Here is an 18,734-nt window from a genome sequence, read left to right as displayed (position 1 = left end):
ACTTCCGGGTTTTCGTGATCCGTGGTTGGTTGAACCCGCGCATGCAGAATCCGCAGATAAGGAGGGCCGACTGTAATATAGTGTACTTTAAGAGCTCAAACCCTGTTTGCACATGCGGTGTAAGTGGCAGGGGTACATCAGGGAGAACAAGGTAAAAACGATAACAATGCTCAATAACGTATTCATTTATTTAGAGATACAGCAAGGTAACTGGCCCCTTTGGCCCAACGAGCCTGCTCCAATCACGCCACGTGAATTAACTAACAACCCGCACATCTTTGGAACGTGGGAGGAAACCAGAGCACCCAGAGGAAACCCACGAGGTTACAGGGAGAAGGCGCACCTTACAGACAGTGGCAGATTTGAACCAGGGTCACTGGCATTGTAGCAGCGTTCAGCTAACTGCTACACTGTGATGCTACCGCACGGCGTAATGCCACGAAGTGTTACAGTTACAGAGCAAGTGCAGTGTAGATAAGCAATAAGGTGCAAGATCGTAACAAAGCAGACCGTGAAATCAATGGACAAGCAGTCCATTCAAGAGTCTGATAACAGTGGGACAGACGCTGTCCTTGAGCAGAGTGGTACATGCTTTCAGGCTTTTGTATCTCCTGCCCAATGGGAGAGACGAGCGAATGTCCAGGGTGAGTGGAGTCTTTCAACATGCTGGCCGCTGTACTGAGGCAGCAAATGAACAGGCAGAGTTCATGGAGGTGAGGCTGGTTTCCGTGATGTGCTGATGTGTGTCCACATCTCTGCAGATTCTATCTTGTGTAACTGCAAGATAGCTGTCTTCAAACAAGTGGGGAACTCGATGAGGCATCGGTACACGTGTCAGTTTTTACCTCCCTCACCAAGTCAATCAGATCAACGATGCAACGATCAGGCGCTTTGGAGGTGCTACATCGCAGCTCTCCGGAGGCAGGGTCAATCCTGACCCCTGGTGCTGTCCGCAAGGAGTTAGCTTGTTCTCCCCGTTCCTGCATAGGTTTCCTCTGCGTGCCCTAGTTTCCTCCCACATCCCAAAGAAACACTGGTAGGTTCATTGACTGCTGCAAATTACCCCTAGTAAAGATTTGTGGTAAAAAGACCCAAGGAGTGTTGATGTGCTCATGAGTTTTATTACAGAGAGATGAGGAAAGGGCAATTGCACAGGTGGCATTGCTCCGATGGGAAGAGACATTGAACTGATGTCTCTGACTCCATCTTTTTTTCTCCAGTCCTGTTGAAGGGTCCGGGCCCGAAACGTCGACTGTACTCTTTTCCATAGATGCTGCCTGGTCCGCTGAGTTCCTCCAGCATTTTGTGTGTGTGTGTGTGTGTGTGTTGCTGGATTTCCAGCATCTGCAGATTTCCTCTTGTTTGTGATTGACCCTGATGTCTTCTGTGCTGATATCAGTCAAGACTGATAACGACGTAGAGAGTTAGACTTTGTCTGTGTTTGATGTCACAGTGTTTGCCAAGCTTGGCAGTTAGCTTGCAGACGTATCATCACCAATCAAGGTGACATCCTTACTGCACAGTCGTTGGTGTTCCTCTCTGGCAATGCTTGCTCTTACATCGGCACCTGGTCACTTGCCTCAATCCTGATTGGCTACCCCTTCAGTTGACCTTTGAATTCCATTGGCTTGCTTTTCCGTAGTTCCTAGGGGTCGGTACATGGAGTCTATGTTGATGTTTGTTTACGGAGCTATCAACAACTGCACACTGAGGATGTCACCTCGAATGGCGATGAAGTGTTAGCAAGCTCGGTGAACTCACCCCGAGCACCCAATGCTCATCGCCACCCTAAACATTGTTGATGTGTTGCTTGTCATTGATACCATTGTATTTCTTTGTTCTACTGTGAATGCCCTCAAGAAAACAAATTTCAGAATAGTATATGCTGGCATATATGAATTTTGATAATAATTGTACTTCCAACTTTGAAGGCTGTACTCAATATTTTACTTTCCCCGTCAGGGGAAGGGCACATCTATATTGTGTTTCCTAGTGCTTTGTCAGTTCGCACGCTCAGCCCGACCTTGTCAGTTAACACTTCAGGACTCCCAGCAGGTCTGGATCTCACATTGTTTAACCGATGGTTTACACAAAGGCCGTGAATTTTTGCAAGTTACATCAGTGACAGGAGGACAGCGCCCCCTGCCGGTTTCGCAGACACAAGGACCACTACAAGTGTGCAGGATACTCAAAGCAGGTGCAGGTAGGAGAAAACAAGGAAGACAGGGTGATAACAGGCCCATTATAAATAACCAGGCAGATCTTCCGCAGCACTGAGATCGCTAACTTCCTTTTATTTCAGAAATACATTTTACTCATGAATAAAAAAATATATGCAGAGCTGCAAGACCATTTATAATATTCGTGTTATTTGGTCTGTATGTTCAGTAATGTGACCACATTTTTTTTTACATGGTACCATTGTCACTCACAGGCCCTTTCACCATTTGAGGGGCTTCCCCACCCAACTCCACCCTATGCGTCCATTAACAGAAGGAGCCTAGATTGTAATCATTCCCCATAGAGAGTCTACGCACCGTCTGCACCAAATTCCAGTCTGCCCCTCAGCATGTATTCCTGCAGCTTGGAATATTCCTAGCAACCTCATACATCCCCTTTGAACTTGCCCCCTCACCTTAAATGCAAGCCTTCTAGTATTAGATCTTTCAGCCCTCGGAAAAGATATTAGCTCTCAATCAACCTCATTCCATATCTACTCTATCCAGACCCTTCAGATTCAATAGGTTTCAATGAGGTCCAACCTCATTCTTCTAAACTCCAGTGAATACAGGCCCAGAGCAATCATTACACCTTGTACATTTACTGTTTTATTCCCAGGACCTCCTCTGGACCCTATCCAATATCAGCACATCTGCTTTTTAAGCTGTCAGGCCTAAAACTGCACACAGCACACCCTATTAAGCAGTTGGGAGGGCAAACAGCATATTGGCCTACATTGCAAAGGGAGGAAAGTTTAAGAAGTGTACAATTGTAACGTTTATTTCCAAACTCTGGAATACTCTTACTTGTTTTGGTTCCTTACTTAGCTTAGGAAAAACCAAAATATTCTGGAACGAGCAACAAGTGAGAGTAATGAAGGTAAAGTGGGTTATGAAGAAATTGAATTGGAAAGGCTTCAGCTCCAACCTCTCAATAGGATTCTATACCAGTTTGCAGAATCTGAATTATTACTAATGAACAAGAAATTATTTAAATGCTTTATCTCCACAATAACTAACTTCCTTACTTTTATTTTCTGTAAGAAAATAGGGAGATGAACAACACCACAGGCTTGTCGACGAATCTGAGCTGCCGCGATTTGCGTGACCCCGCTGTGACCAAAGTGCCCATTCCTCTCTTATACTCCTTGGTCTTCATCGGAGGACTCCTGCTGAACGTATTGGCTGCCTGGATCTTCTGCCATGTTCCAAATAAGTCCAGCTTTGTGATTTACCTCAAGAACATTGTGGCAGCTGACCTGCTATTGGTAGTTACACTTCCATTTAAGATCCTCTCTGATACACCTATTGGGACCTGGCAGTTGAAAGCCATTATGTGTCGTTACACAGCTGTGCTGTTCTACAGTAGCTTGTTTGTCAGTATAATCTTCCTTGGCCTGATCAGCCTCGACCGGTACCTTAAGATTGTTCAGCCTCAAAAAAATCTCTTCATGCAGAAAGTAACGGTTGCCAAGGTGATCAGTGTGGGCTGCTGGGTTTTTATAATGAGCTTTGCTCTGCCGAGCATCATTTTGACCAACAAGGACCCCACACCCGAAACTGCAGGTGCTTGCATGAAGTTGAAAAGTGATATCGGGCGTATTTGGCACAAGTTTATAATTATCAAATGCCAAGTTATTTTTTGGGCTGTTTTTCTCCTTCTCACTCTGTGTTATTTAGCCATCCTAAAGAAATTATACTGGTCCAAACAGAAATTTCAGAAGGACTCTAGCACCGTGGTAAAGAAAGCAAACCGTAACATTTTCAGTATCCTGGCTGTCTTCTTCATCTGCTTTGTGCCGTACCAATTTATCAGGATCCCGTACGACAAATACCGATTGGCCAACGAAAACTGTGTAACAAGTAACAGTCTGTACTATGCAAAGGAGTTCACACTGCTCCTGTGTGCGTTCAACGTTTGCCTCGATCCAGTCATCTACTTCCTCCTGTGCAAGGCCTTCACCAAACAGCTGGGCAGAAAGTTGAGAGCGAAGAGAAGACTGACAATCAAAATTGCTGAAGTGAAGAATAAGCCACACTCAAGTAACACCTCCAACCAATTCTCTGACCTAGGAATGACTGGTACTTTAAAAGAGACTCAAGTATCACAGACACATAGTCCAACAGCAAATGTTTCCTCAGTTCCCTGAATCAAATCATTCGGTTCTAAAGCACCAAGTGCCTGAGTATTGAAAGGACTTATTGAGGATCTATATACATGGCTACTAACAAGCAAAATACATCTCGACATGGACTAAATTGAGTAGCAAACTATTTCCATACCAAACAGCATTTCTTTTTGGAGAGATTGAAGAGGAGAGGTGATTTGATAGAGATGAACAAGATGATACATAGAAACATACAAAATAGGTGCAGGAGTAGGCCATTCGGCCATTCGAGCCTGCACCGTCATTCAGTATGATCATGGCTGATCATCCAACTCAGAACCCTGTACCTGCTTTCTCTCCATACCCCCTGATCCCTTTAGCCACAAGGGCCATATCTAACTTCTTCTTAAATATAGCCAATGAACCGGCCTCAACTGTTTCCTGTGGCAGAGAATTCCACAGATTCACCACTCTCAGTGTGAAGAAGTTTTTCCTCATCTCGGTCCTAAAAGGCTTCCCCTTTATCCTTAAACTGTGACCCCTCGTTCTGGACTTCCCCAACATCGGAAACAATGATAGGAGATATAGATTCAGTGGACAGGCAGAGACTCTTTCCCAGGGCAGAAATGATGAATAGAGGGGCACAACATTAAGGTGTTGGCAGAAAACTATGCGATGGAATGTCAGGGGTAGTATTTTTTTTTAAAAACACAGAGAGTAGTGGATGTGAGGAACATGCCGCTGGGGGTGGGGGCCCAAGGTGGTAGAGACAGATACATTAGGGACATGTAAGAGACTCTCAGATGAAAGAAAAATGGAGGGCTATGGAGGACGGAAGGGTTAAATTAGAGTCAGATAAATCAGGGCTTGAAAGGTCACTGGAAGAAGGCAGGCAGGAGAATATGGTTAAGAGAGAAATGGATCAGCCATAATCAAATGGCAAAGCAGACTTGATGGATCAAATGGATTAATTCTGCTCCTATGTCTTATGGCGTAGAGAAGGTTAACGGGTATGCACAACATTGTGGGCTGAAGGGCCTGTACTGTGTTATACTTTTGTATGTTCGATGGTGGAGGAACTCAGCAGGTCAGTCAGCATCTGTGGAGACAGAGTGATGGTCAGCTTTTGGGGTGAGACCCTGCACCCATGCCAACCAAGAAATCATCAAAGTTGGTCTCAATTGCCTGCATTTAACCCACGTCCCTCCAAAATGTTCCCGTCCAAGGGCCCTTCAGATGTTGTTAATGTACCTGCCCCATACAAAAACTCAGCAGGTCAGGCAGCATCTGTGGAAGGAAATGAAAAGTGGACATTTCGGACCTCGACCCCTCATCAGGAGGAGAGAATGAGGGGAGATTTGATAAAGGTATACAAAATTATGAGGGGCATAGACTGGGTAAACGCAAGCAGGCCTTTTCCATTGAGGTTCGGTGAGACGAGACCTAGAGGTCATGGGTTAAGGGTGAAAGGAGTATATGAGGGGTGGTGAGCGTGTGGAACGACCTGCAAGTAGAAGTGATGGATGCAGGTTCAGTCTCAAAATTTAAGAGAAGTTTGGACAAGTACATGGGTGGGAGGGGCGCAGGTTGATGGGACTATGTCCTGACGAAGGGTCGCTGTCCAAAACGTCAGCTTTTCCTCTCCTTACGTAGATGCTGCGTTCTGCCAGCACTTTTTTGAGGCAGGTACATTAACAACGTTTGATTTATAATTTGGCACTGACTGCACGGGCTGAAGAGCTGCAGTGCTTGATGTTTGGAAAGGAAGAGGGCAGAAGCCAGAGTAAAAGTGTAACAGGGGAGAAAAGGGCACAAGCAAGCAAATAATAGTGAGACCAGGTGAGAGGGGAAGGGAGGTGGTTGGGAATGAAGAGGAATGGTGTGAGAAGCTGAAAGGGGAGGAGCGGAGGAAGAAAGGATGAAGGAGGAGTGAGAACAGTAGGCCAGAAAATAAAGAACAGTTGGGGAACCAGAAGGAGGCAAAGAGCAGGTCATGAGAGTGGGGGAGGAGACGAGAAAGGGTGAAGGGGCCACAGGAATGAGAGAAAACAGAGGGAGTGGTTACTAGAAGTTGCTGCCTTAATGGATGCTGATGCTGTAATATTAAGAAGTTAGCATCTCATAGGCTGTTTGTGACCCTGGCTATTTTTTTAAAGGTCATAGCAGCTATAAGCTTGAGAAAAAGAGTATAAATTCACAAATGCTTTCCCATAAGATAAACTGAGCGGGTGACAGCATCCTTGGTGTGAGAAACATATTGTGCCTTGTGTTTCTTATGGCACCTGTAAGATAAGCAATTAGAGGGAGTGACTGTTTACAAGGGCAGCAGACTTTGGGTGGTGGGCCTGTGCCTGTCTGCACCCAGACATAGTAGCAAATAAAACTGTTATACGAACAATTTATGACTGATAAAGTTAACAATACTCATTTGTAGAGAAACTAAGGGGGGGGGTGAACCCACATGTATCTGTATACGTGACTGCATGATATAAAAAGAACTGTATTTGCTTCAGGAGGGAGAGACCCTGGAAGCAGCCTGCGAGAGAGAGAGCTTATGGAGGGTTCTCTCGAGTAACTTGCAAATAGAGTTAAAGTTACTTTCACCGTAGTGCGTGGTGTCTTTGCATCGGGTAGATCGAAAGAAGTTTATAACAATGCTATCAAGTTAAGGATTACCACAACGAAATATGAGGAGTTGCTCCTCCAACCTGCACCAGGCCTTACTGTGGCAGTACCAGAGGCCATGGACAGGCACGTCGGTGCGGGAACTCAAAGAGGAATTGAAACGAGAAGCCACGGAGAGCTCTCGTGGCGGACAGATCGGAGCTGCTCGACAAAGTGGTCCCCCAGTCTGCAGCGGGGGTCACCGCAGAGGAGGCAGCACCATTAACTGCGTACTTCCACTCTACATTTGATTTCCCAAAGTGCAACACCTCACACTTGGCTGGATCCCCATAACTGGCTCAGTTACCTCCAACATTCATAATGAGATTGGATGACTCACTGGAAATTATACTTGTGTAAATAAAGTAGTTGATACAGAACAATGGGCGTTGCAATAAAGATCTCACCGAAGTATACTCAAAGTTCAAGGCACATTTATTATCAAAGGATGGATATACTATACGACCTCAAGATCCATTTTCTTGCAGGCAGCCACCAAAAAAAGAAGCAGAATAGAACTTATTTTTAAAAATCCCATACAACAAAGACCATCAGGCATACAATATGTAGAACAAAAGAAGAAATCGTGCGAATAAAAGGGTAAACAAATAACAGAGAGAACATTAACCCCAGAAAAAGGCGTACATAACGCTTAAACTCTGTCAGGCTTCCAGCTAGCTCCACGTGTCAATTCTAACCGAAGTTTCAATGACAAACTCCGCCATCTTCATCAGGGATGATGCCTAGGCATGTCTAGTCCAGTAGGACCTATACCCCTGTCATCTGTCCCTCCTGATTGGTTAGTCCTCATCCAATCAGATCTCCTCTGTCCCACCTTGTTTAAAATCGTATTCCAGTTCTTAGAGCGAGAACTTCATCTTTGTTGAAGTTCTTATTTTCTGGTCTTACTTCAATGGCTTCCTTCACCAGGCAGTCCCAAAAGCCATTGGCACAGCACAGTAGTTTTGTGCGGTCAAGTAAATCCTGTGAGCATTGCGTATGCAATGCTTTTCTACCACAGATTTCTCCAGGTAACCCAAACAGATACACCTCCTATAATCCTTGATGGGCTTTTCCACCGTGCACCCCATCTGACCCATATACTCTGCTCCGCGCTCACAGGGAATCCTGTAAACGGCAGCTGTCCTGAGTCGCAGGTCATCTTCCATCCACTTAAGCTGGGATTTGAGCTTCCTAGCAGGTTTGTGGATAGAGAAGCCTAACAACGAGGAGGAACCCATCACTACCACCTGTTTCCCCTATATTTCCATTGTTTCTGGGAGGATCATCAGGATCCTGAAGAAATACTGGATAAATACCATCCATTTCAAAATGCTCTTCTGCACACCATGACTGCAATGTGAGGTTATTGAAGAGACTGTCACATTCCTGTCAGTTTGAACCAGTCTACCCATTCTCCTCTGACCTCTCTCATTAACAAGGTGTTTTCACCCACAGAACTAACTGGATTCTTATTTTTTTGTTTATCCCAGCATTCTCTGTAAACTCTAGAGACTACTGTGCGTGAAAATTCCAGGAGATCAGCGGGTTCTGACTCAAACCACCCCATCGGGCGCCAACAATCATTCCACGGTCAGAGTCACTTTGATCACATTTCTTCCCCATTCTGATGTTTGTTCTGAACAACAAATGAGCTGCATGACCATGAGTGCATTGAATTGCTGCCACATGATTGGCTGATTAGATACCTGCATTAAAATTAGATGTACGGGTGTACCTAATAAAGTGGCCACTGAGTGTAACTTCCCAATTCTATACTCAAGGCCTTGACCAGTGAGTCAGCCATTCAATTCAGAGGTGACAACCGGAGGTTAGTGAATCTTTTGAATTCTCCTTCCAAGAGAACCTTGAGCTTTTTCCCTAATCAATGTGCGATGGAGATCAATAGATTATTGTATATTGATGGAATCCAAGTTGAAAGTAAATTTATTATAAAATTATATAGACACAGTATGCTACCATGTGCTATCCTGAGATTAATTTTCCTGCAAGTATTTCAAGGGTAAGAGATATACAATAGGATTTAATGAAAAATAAACAGGACTACGAACCCATATGTCTTTAGAAAGTGGAAGGAAATCCATGTGGTCACGGGAAGAACATTCAAACTCCTTGAAGACAATGACAGGAATTGAACCCAGGTTGCTGGTACCATCATGTGTTATGCTAACTGCTACACTACTATGCCATCCATTACCATTGAACATCTATATTGTGTCATGCCAAATTCTCTCAGGCCAGCCGTAAGGGTTACATACTTTCCCTCTGAAGTAAACCAAAAAGTAAAAGCTCATTAAACTAGGGGAGAAAATCCCAATTACTTCTCTGATGCTTCTTCCGCTTGATCTTAATGAATCGTTACTCAGCAGATCCATGAACCACACCACAACATTCCACAAGGTGGCGCTGCGAGCAAAACTAAAAGCAGTTGCTACCAGAATGAAGACCAGGTCCTGCAAAGACGGGTCACCCACCCAGGCATTTAAATCTCAGTATTCAATCAGAATCAGATTTATTATCACAGACATTTGTTGTCTTGAAGCAGCAGTACAGTGCGAAGACATAAACTTACTAAACAAAATAACTAATTGCCAACCAAACACCCTGCCGGGGTGGTGATAGAGGCGGGTACATTGGGGACATTTATGAGACTCTTAGCTCAGCACATGGATGACATTAAAATGGAGGGCTACGTAGGAGGGAAGGGTTCGATTGATCTTGGAGTAGGTTAAACATTTAGTTTAGGGCAGCACGGCAGTGAAGCAGATAGTGTAAGCTTATTACAGCACCAGTCACCCAGGCTCAATCCCCGCTGCTGCCTGTAAAGAGTCTGTTCATTCTCCCCGTGACCACACAACTTTCCTCCAGATGCTCCGGTTTCCTCCCACATTCAAAAGACGCAGGGGTTAGTAGGTTAATTGGGGGGTTGCGAGCCCGTTGAGCTGGAAGGGCCTGTTACCATGCTGTGTTGCTAAAATAAAGTCCTGCCTGACTTGACCTGCCCTACCAATCAATGGATCAGACCCAAGCCTCAATACTTCATCCCAACCAACTTCACGTTGCACTCAACTTCGTGAGCGTGCAAACAAAATGTATCTCCCTCTGCTGAGTTAATTCCACTGATCTATCCACCAGTAGAAAAAAAGCAGTAAGAACATTTTAGAATTAACTTGCAACTATGTTCAAAACTCTCAACATCTGCACCACTCTGCTTCATTAGGATCCCAAATGGATTAAAAAGACCATCACATGTCCCTAAACACCAAAGGAATTTTGCTTAAGTTGTTTATGAATGCATGGCCCTCTTAATCTAAGAATTGGCCCACTGGGCTGGGCTGCCTCCAATACACTTTTGCTTAAAGAAGGGACCAAAATCACACACTGTAGTCCACATGTGGTCTCACCAACATCCCACACACTTGTAGTGATAATTCCCCATTTCTATATTTCAAATATATATATTTAATTTCATTGAAATGGAAGCAAGAGGCGGAGAGGGAAGAGGTAAAAGAAGCTCGGAGAGAAGCTGCTTTTTTTTTAACTGATCAGGGCAAAGAGGCTAGACTGCGCAGGCGCGTGACGTAGCGCGCCAAAGGTTTAAAAGAAAGACCGTCGTATACAGCGGCCATCGTCGGTGTGGACTGAGGCAGAGTGGGACAGCTTTGGCTCAATCAGGCTTCGGCGAGAACAGGCAGAGGCGAGGTTGAACGGGGCACGACTGCACAAGCACATGAAAGTCGGCCCGTGAGGCAGCGGGGGAATTTAAAAAGCGAGCTGACGCTGAGTACGAGCTTCACTCCAGGTGAGGTAAGGCCGGGTAAGCTCCTTTAATTAATCTAATTAGCTTAGGAGTAGATAATGGAGGCAGCAGTTAGGGCAGTCGAGTGCTCCGTTTGCAGTATGTGGGAAGTCAGGGAGAGCACAGCTGTCCCTGATGACACCACCTGCAAAAGGTGCATCCAGCTGCAGCTCCTGACAAACTGTGTTAGGGAACTGGAGCTGGAGCTGGATGAACTTCAGATCATTCGGGAGGCAGAGGCAGAAATAGACAGGAGTTTCAGGGAGATAGTCACCCCTAGGAGTCAGGAGACAGGTAGCTGGGTGACTGTCAGGAGAGGGAAGGGGAATAGACAGGAAGAGCAGAGCACCCCTGTGGCCGTTCCCATCAACAATAAGTATACTGTTTTGGATACTGTTGCTGTGGATGACCTGCCAGGGACAAGTTGCAGTGGTCCATGATGTGGGTACGAAGAGTGAGGAGGTCCTGAAAGGTGAGTTTAGGGAGCTAGGTGTCAAGTTAAAGGACAGGACCTCCAGGATAGCAATCTCAGGATTGCTACCAGTGCCACGTGCTGGTGGGTTTAGAAGTAGTAAGATAGTGCAGATCAACACGTGGTTGAAGACATGGTGCAGGAGGGAGGGCTTCAGATTTATAGATAATTGGGCAATTTTCCAGGGAAGGTGGGACCTGTTCCGGCAGGACGGTTTACATCTGAACTGGAGGGGGACAAATATTCTTGCAGGTAGGTTTGCTAGAGAGGCTCCAGTGGATTTAAACTAGATATGAGGGGGGAGGGGAACCAGAGTGTAGGAACAGATGTATGGGAGGAGGAAGAAAAAGAAGACAGTAAAGTTCTTTGTACTGTTAGAGATAAACAGAGAGGAGGAGGTGGAGAATTTCTTAAATGCATTTATTTTAATGCTAGGGGCATTGTAAGAAAGGTGGATGAGCTTAGAGCATGGAAATATGATGTTGTAGCTATTAGTGAAACATGGTTGCAGGAGGGGTGTGATTGGCAACTAAATATTCCTGGATTTCATTGCTTCAGGTGTGATAGAATCAGAGGGACAAGAGGGAGAGGTGTTGCGTTGCTTGTCAGAGAAAATATTACAGCGGTGCTCTGGCAGGAGAGATTAGATGGCTCGCCTAGGGAGACTATTTGGGTGAAATTGAGGAATGGGAAAGGTGTAATAACACTTATAGGGGTGTATTTATAGACCTCCTAATGGGGAGCGAGAATTGGAGGAGCAGATTTGCAAGGAGATAGCAGATATTTGTAGTAAGTATAGGGTTGTGATTGTGGGAGATTTTAATTTTCCACACACAGACTGGGAAGCCCATACTGTAAAAGGGATGGATGGTTTGGAGTTTGTAAAATGTGTGCAGGATAGTTTTTTGCAGCAATACATAGAGGTACCGACTAGAGAAGGGGCAGTGTTGGAGCTTCTGTTAGGGAATGAAATAGGTCAGGTGATGGAGGTATGTGGTGGGGAGCACTCAGGTCCCGTGATCACAATGCCATTAGTTTCAATATAATTATGGAGAAGGATAGGACTGGACCCAGGGTTGAGATTTTTGATTGGAGAAAGGCTAACTTTGAGGAGATGCAAAAGGATTTAGAAGGATTGGAACAATTTGTTTTACGGGAAGGATGTAATAGAGAAATGGAGGTCATTTAGAGGTGAAATTTTGAGGGTACAGAATCTTTATGTTCCTGTTAGGTTGAAATGAAAGGTTGAAAGTTTGAGAGAGCCATGGTTTTCAAGGGATATTGGAAACTTGGTTAGGAAAAAGAGAGATATCTACAATAAATATAGGCAGCATGGAGTAAATGAGGTGCTCCAGGAATATAAAGAATGTAAGAAGAATCTTAAGAAAGAAATTAGAAAAGCTAAAAGAAGATACGAGGTTGCTTTGGCAAGTAAGGTGAAAATAAATCTTAAGGGTTTCTACAGTTATATTAATAGCAAAAGGATAGTGAGGGATAAAATTGGTCCCTTAGAGAATCAGAGTGGACAGCTATGTGTGGAGCCGAAAGAGATGGGGGAGATTTTGAACAATTTCTTCGGTATTCACTAAGGAGAAGGAAATTGAATTGTGTAAAGTAAGGGAAACAAGTAGGGAAGTTATGGAAACTATAACAATTAAAGAGGAGGAAGTACTGGCGCTTTTAAGGAATATAAAAGTGGATAAATCTACGGATCCTGACGGGATATTCCCTAGGACCTTGATGGAAGTTAGTGTAGAAATAGCAGGGGCTCTGACAGAAATATTTCAAATGTCATTAGAAACAGGGATAGTGCCGGAGGATTGGCGTATTGCTCATGTGGTTCCATTGTTTAAAAAGGGTTCTAAGAGTAAACCTAGCAATTATAGGCCTGTCAGTTTGACATCAGTGGTGGGTAAATTAATGGAAAGTATTCTTAGAGATGGTATATATAATTATCTGGATAGACAGGATAGATTAGGAACAGTCAGCATGGATTTGTACGTGGAAGGTCACGTTTGACAAATCTTATTGAATTTTTTGAAGAGGTTACAAGGAAAGTTGACGAGAGTAAAGCAGTAGATGTTGTCTATATGGACTTCAGTAAGGCCTTTGACAAGGTTCTGCATGGAAGGTTAGTTAGGAAGGTTCAATCATTAGGTATTAATATTGAAGTAGTAAAATAGATTCAACAGTGGCTGGATGGGAGATGCCAGAGAGTAGTGGTGGATAACTGTTTGTCAGGTTGGAGGCCGGTGACTAGTGGTGTGCCTCAGGGATCTGTACTGGGTCCAGTGTTGTTTATCATTTGCATTAATGATCTGGATGATGGGGTGGTAAATTGGATTAGTAAGTATGCAGATGATACTAAGGTAGGTGGCATTGTGGATAAAGAAGAGGGTTTTCAAAGCTTGCAGAGAGATTTAGGCCAGTTAGAAGAGTGGGCTGAACGATGGCAGATGGAGTTTAATGCTGATAAGTGTGAGGTGCTACATTTTGGTAGAAATAATCCAAATAGGACATACATGGTAAATGGTAGGACACTGAAGAATGCAGTAGAACAGAGTGATCTAGGAATAATGGTGCATAGTTCCCTGAAGGTGGAATCTCATGTGGATAGGGTGGTGAAGAAAGCTTTTGGTATGTTGGCCTTTATAAATCAGAGCATTGAGTATAGGAGTTGGGATGTAATGTTAAAATTGGTAAGGCTGAATTTGGAGTACTATGTACAGTTCTGGTCACCGAATTATAGGAAAGATATCAACAAAATAGAGAGAGTACAGAGAAGATTTACTAGAATGTTACCTGGGTTTCAGCACTTAAGTTACAGGGAAAGGTTGAACAAGTTAGGCCTTTATTCTTTGGAGTGTAGAAGGTTGAGGGGGAACATGATAGAGGTATTTAAAATTATGAGGGGGATAGATAGAGTTGATATGGTAGGCTTTTTCCATTGAGAGTAGGGGAGATTCAAACATGAGGACATGAGTTGAGAGTTGGGGGCAAAAGTTTAAGGGTAACACGAGGGGGAATTTACTCAGAGAGTGGTAGCTGTGTGGATCAAGCTTGTGGTTGAGGCAGGTTTGGTTTTGTCATTTAAAGTAAAATTGGATAGGTATATGGACAGGAAAGGAATGGAGGGTTACAGGCTGAGTGCGGGCCAGTGGGACTAGGTGAGAATAAGCATTCGGCACGGACTAGAAGGGCCGAGATGGCCTGTTTCCGTGCTGTAATTGTTATATGGTTATCCCATTTCAAAAAAGAGGCCAATATGCCATCTGGCATCCAAATACTTTCTGCACCTATTAACAGTATGTTTCAAGCACAAAACAAGTGGAGCCCTCTGTTGGTCAGGGTCGAACATAAATGCTGTATCCTAGCTGTCAAGACAGGACACAAGCCAGAGAACTACAATATGGAGAACAAGCTTTAGCTCTTGCAGCAGGCTCCACCGCTCCACACAGCTGATAAATCCAGAGGAACAGCAGAGGCCAATACAGTTTGGCACCAGCAGCATCACAGCAGTTGCCAGTCAGCATTGAACATAACGTAGGGCTGCCTTAGGAACTCCAGCTCTGAATTATTTCCTTGGAGTCTTCTCCCGAAGCCTTTCCCGTGAGTGAGAAGAGCCGCAAGGCAGCAGAGATTTGCGATCAGAGTTTTCCTTCTTCAAGATGAGCTGCAAACCAGTCTGGTTTTACAAAAATCTTGTGCTGTGCAAGTTTTTGCCCAGTGACAACAATGTGTACACCGAATAATTTCTTCACTTAAACAGTATAAATAAGCTGGATCTAAAGTCTTGCGTGCTTCGATGACCCAGAGAGCTATGTTGACTAGAGTCAGGGCTCTATGCTTTGGCTCCTGGTAGGGTCACTCATGCGAAAAAGGTCAAAGAGCAAAGGCCAGACTGAGAGTGGACCACCTATCCTCCAAGTTCGGGCGTTCAGCTCAGGGCTAACAACCCAGACTGGTAAAACAAAATTCTATAGAAACAGCAATGAAGAATCCTTCTACATCTGAGTGTGACACTATTCCTGAGTCTCCACCCACTACACCCAGGACTTGCATGACTGACAACAGTGAAAACTGAGAAGCTACTGACATGATGACGGAAGCCTTGAATACCACCAGAGATAGAAGATCTTCATTGCTGGCCTAAACACCAGCATCATAACAGGCAGTAACTAAGTACATTATATGCTAAAATAAAATGGAAGGCTGTCAGTCAAAATAGTGTTAGCCTGGAGTGGGATTGTTTTGAAAAGTTAAGGGAATACAAGACTACAGCCAAGTATCTGGTACCTGCTCCTAAACAGTGACCTCACCTTCCTCACACACGCATGTTCTTCACCATTACCCATCCACTATTATGGCTGTAGACTTGCATTCACAACTTTTTCAAACTATCACTTAATGAGAGCAAAGCCAAAGAGCAGACTATTGATTATGGGAGGAGAGAACTAGAGGACCATAAGGGAGTCCTCAACAGGGATCAGAGGTGGAGAGAGTCAGCAGCTCAGTATTGTCATTTCAGAGGATCTGTCCTGGGTCCAACATGTAACAAAGAAGGCAGAGCAGTACCTCCACTTCCTTAGAAGTTCACACAGATTCTGCATGTCACCTAGAAGTTTGTTTCCTTGGGGTGTCATGGTAGTGTAGTGGTTAGTGTGACACGAGTACAGCTCGGGGCACTGGATTTCAAAGTTCAATTCCAAAACTTTGTAGGAAATTTGTACATCCTTCCCGTGATCTCTCGGGGTTCCCCTGGGTGCCCTGGTTTCCTCCCACATTCCAAACATATACCAGTTTGTAGGTTCATTACTCATTGCAAATTGTCCTGTGATTAGGTTAATTGGGCCAGAAGAGTCTGTTTCACGCTCTATTTCTAAATAAGTAAATAACTTTGACAAATATCATTTTTTAAAATTAAAAATGTTATTTGTATTTAGAGACATGGCGTGGAACAGGAACTTCAGTTTCAACTAGTTGCACCATTTAGCAACTCACCTATTTAACACTAACCTAATCACTGGATAATTTACAAAAACTATTCAACCTACTAACAAGTATGCTTTAGGAACGTGAAAGAAAACCGGAGCACTCGGAGGAAACCCACAGTACGTGCCTATGGGAAAGACATACAAACTTCTTACAGACTGCATCGGAATTGAACTCCGAAGCCTTAAGCTGTAATACTGTTGCATTAACTGCTACAATAACTTCTATAGATGTGTGGTGGAGAATATATTGACTAGTTTCATCACAGCCTGGAATGAAAACGCCAATGCCCTTGAACGGAAAATCCTACAAAAGGTAATGAATATAGCCCACTCCATCATGAGTAAACCCCTCCACACAATTGAGCAGATCCACACATTGTTGCAGGAAAGCAGCATCCATCATCAGGGACCCCCTACACCCAGGTCATGCTCTCATCTCACTGCCGCATCAGGAAGAAGGTACAGGGGCCTCAAGACTCACACCAAGTTCAGAAACAGTTATCACCCCTCAACCATCGGGCTCCTGAACCACAGGGCATAACTTCACTCAACCCAACACTGAACAGATTCCACAAACTATGAATTCACCTTCAAGGACTCTACAGCTCATGTTCTCAATATTTATTAAATGTACTACTGTTCGGTTTTTGTTTTCATTTTTGCATTCACACAATTCGTTGTCATTGGTTGTTTGTCCATCTTGTGTGCAGTATTTCATTGATTCTATTGTGCTTCATTGTATTTACTGTGAATACCCACAAGAAAATAACTCTCAGGGCAGCATATGGTGACATAGATACTGTATATTTTGATTATAAATTGACTTTGTACTTTGTGTTTTGAATTTGTATACTAAAGGGTTTTGATTAGTATAAAAAGAGGTAATTCTCTTGTGCAAGAAGTGAGGGGGGAGTGAGAGAAGGAGAGGGGGACATCCTCTTGGGATTAGTATTAGTACTAGAGTTGCAGAAGATAGGGACAAGTGTATTGAGCGGGTAAGGCTGCATCGAGAGAAAGTGAGTGTGGAGAGAGAGAAAAGGCTGCAAGAAAGTTTGTGGGCATTTTGCACATCAGCTCGTTTGGTGGATGATAAACATTATTCTGTTATCTGTGCTGCTACTTCATTAACCATTTGTTTTCCTTTCTGCATCGAATGCCTTATAAATAAAGTGCTTTAATAAAGTGCTTTCTTATAGTTTAACACCTGTACGGTGTCTCCTCTGTCTGTGAATACATAAAGTGAATGCCTATTGCTGAATCAGGAAAGAATTTCAGGACAAATTTATAAATAATTTCGCATGCCTGCATTTTTCGAACCCGAAGTGTATGTCTATGGAAGCTGGATCAATGAGAGGAAGCCCACACGGTCACAGGGAGAATGTACAAACTCCTTACAAACAACAGCAGGAATCGAACCCAGATCTCACAGCTGCCTTCTGTACAGCACTGCACTAACCAGGCTCCCGTGACGTCCTTTACCCTGCCATTCTGATTTCTGTAGTGTTTTCTACTGTGAAAGACTTAATCAATACTTTGCATCAAATTGCCTGCCCTTTCCTTGTTTTCCGTTATTAATTATGAATCTCACCCTGCAGCTGGATCACTGACAAGAGCGACCCACATCTTTTTCAAACCTTCCACAAAAACCTTTGTTTGGTTTTGATATTACTTGCCAATTTATTCTCCTGTTTACTTTTTTCACTCTTCATCAGCTTAGCCTGTCGCTAACTGGAGTGTGCTGCTTCTGAGAAGTCACTTCCTTGACTTATTGTAGAACATAGGAACAGGCCCTTCAGCCCACAGCGTCTGTGCTGACTATGATGCCAAATGAAACTAACGCATCCACCTGCACATGATCCATATTCTTCCATTCCTTCAGTTGACTGTGTTGTTCTAAATGTTTCTTACTGATCGTAGACTTCAGGAGAGGAAAGCCAGAGGTCCATGGGCCAGTAATCATTGGAGGATCAGTGGTGGAGAGGGTCAGTAACTTTAAATTCCTGGGTGTCACTACCTCAGAGGACCTGTCCTGGGCCCATCATATAAATATAATTGCGAAGAAAGCACGGCAGTGCCTGTACTTCCTCAGGAGTCTGCAGAGATTGGGCTTGCCATTAAAAACCTTGAAAAAATTCTATAGATGTGCGGTGGAAAGTGTATGACAGGCCGCATTATGGCCTGGTATGGGATCACCAACGCCTGAGTGGAAAATTCTACAGAAGGAAGTAGATTCGACCCAGTAGATTACGGGGAAAACCCTCCCAACTACTGAGCACATCTACATGAAACATGACCATAGGAAGGCAGCATCCAGCATCAAAGATGCTCACCACCCAGGCCATGCTCTTTTCTCACTGCTGCCATCAGGTAGAAGGTACAGGTGCCCAGGACCCACACCACCAGGTTCAAGAACTGTTAACAGCCTTCAACCATCAGGAGACAACTACACTCATTTAC

General features: G+C 44.0%; 2 protein-coding genes across 5 annotated transcripts in view; one reads left to right on the top strand and one right to left on the bottom strand.

Annotated features, from left to right (window-relative positions):
* The window catches only part of LOC140725748 (P2Y purinoceptor 14-like), a 72,877-nt gene extending 68,318 nt beyond the window's left edge, over window positions 1-4,559 (top strand). For both annotated transcript variants that reach the window (XM_073041604.1, XM_073041605.1), the window contains one exon: window positions 3,264-4,559. In XM_073041604.1, coding sequence (XP_072897705.1) covers window positions 3,275-4,369 — 1,095 coding nt within the window. In that variant the 5' untranslated portion in view covers window positions 3,264-3,274 and the 3' untranslated portion in view covers window positions 4,370-4,559. The remainder of the gene's footprint in view (window positions 1-3,263) is intronic.
* Window positions 1-18,734, bottom strand: part of LOC140725744 (mediator of RNA polymerase II transcription subunit 12-like protein) — a 676,368-nt gene that overhangs the window by 335,536 nt on the left and 322,098 nt on the right. The window lies entirely within an intron of this gene.

Source organism: Hemitrygon akajei, chromosome 3 (assembly GCF_048418815.1).
Source record: "Hemitrygon akajei chromosome 3, sHemAka1.3, whole genome shotgun sequence".
Classification (NCBI taxonomy): Eukaryota; Metazoa; Chordata; class Chondrichthyes; order Myliobatiformes; family Dasyatidae; genus Hemitrygon; species Hemitrygon akajei.
This window is presented reverse-complemented; position numbering and strand designations above follow the sequence as displayed.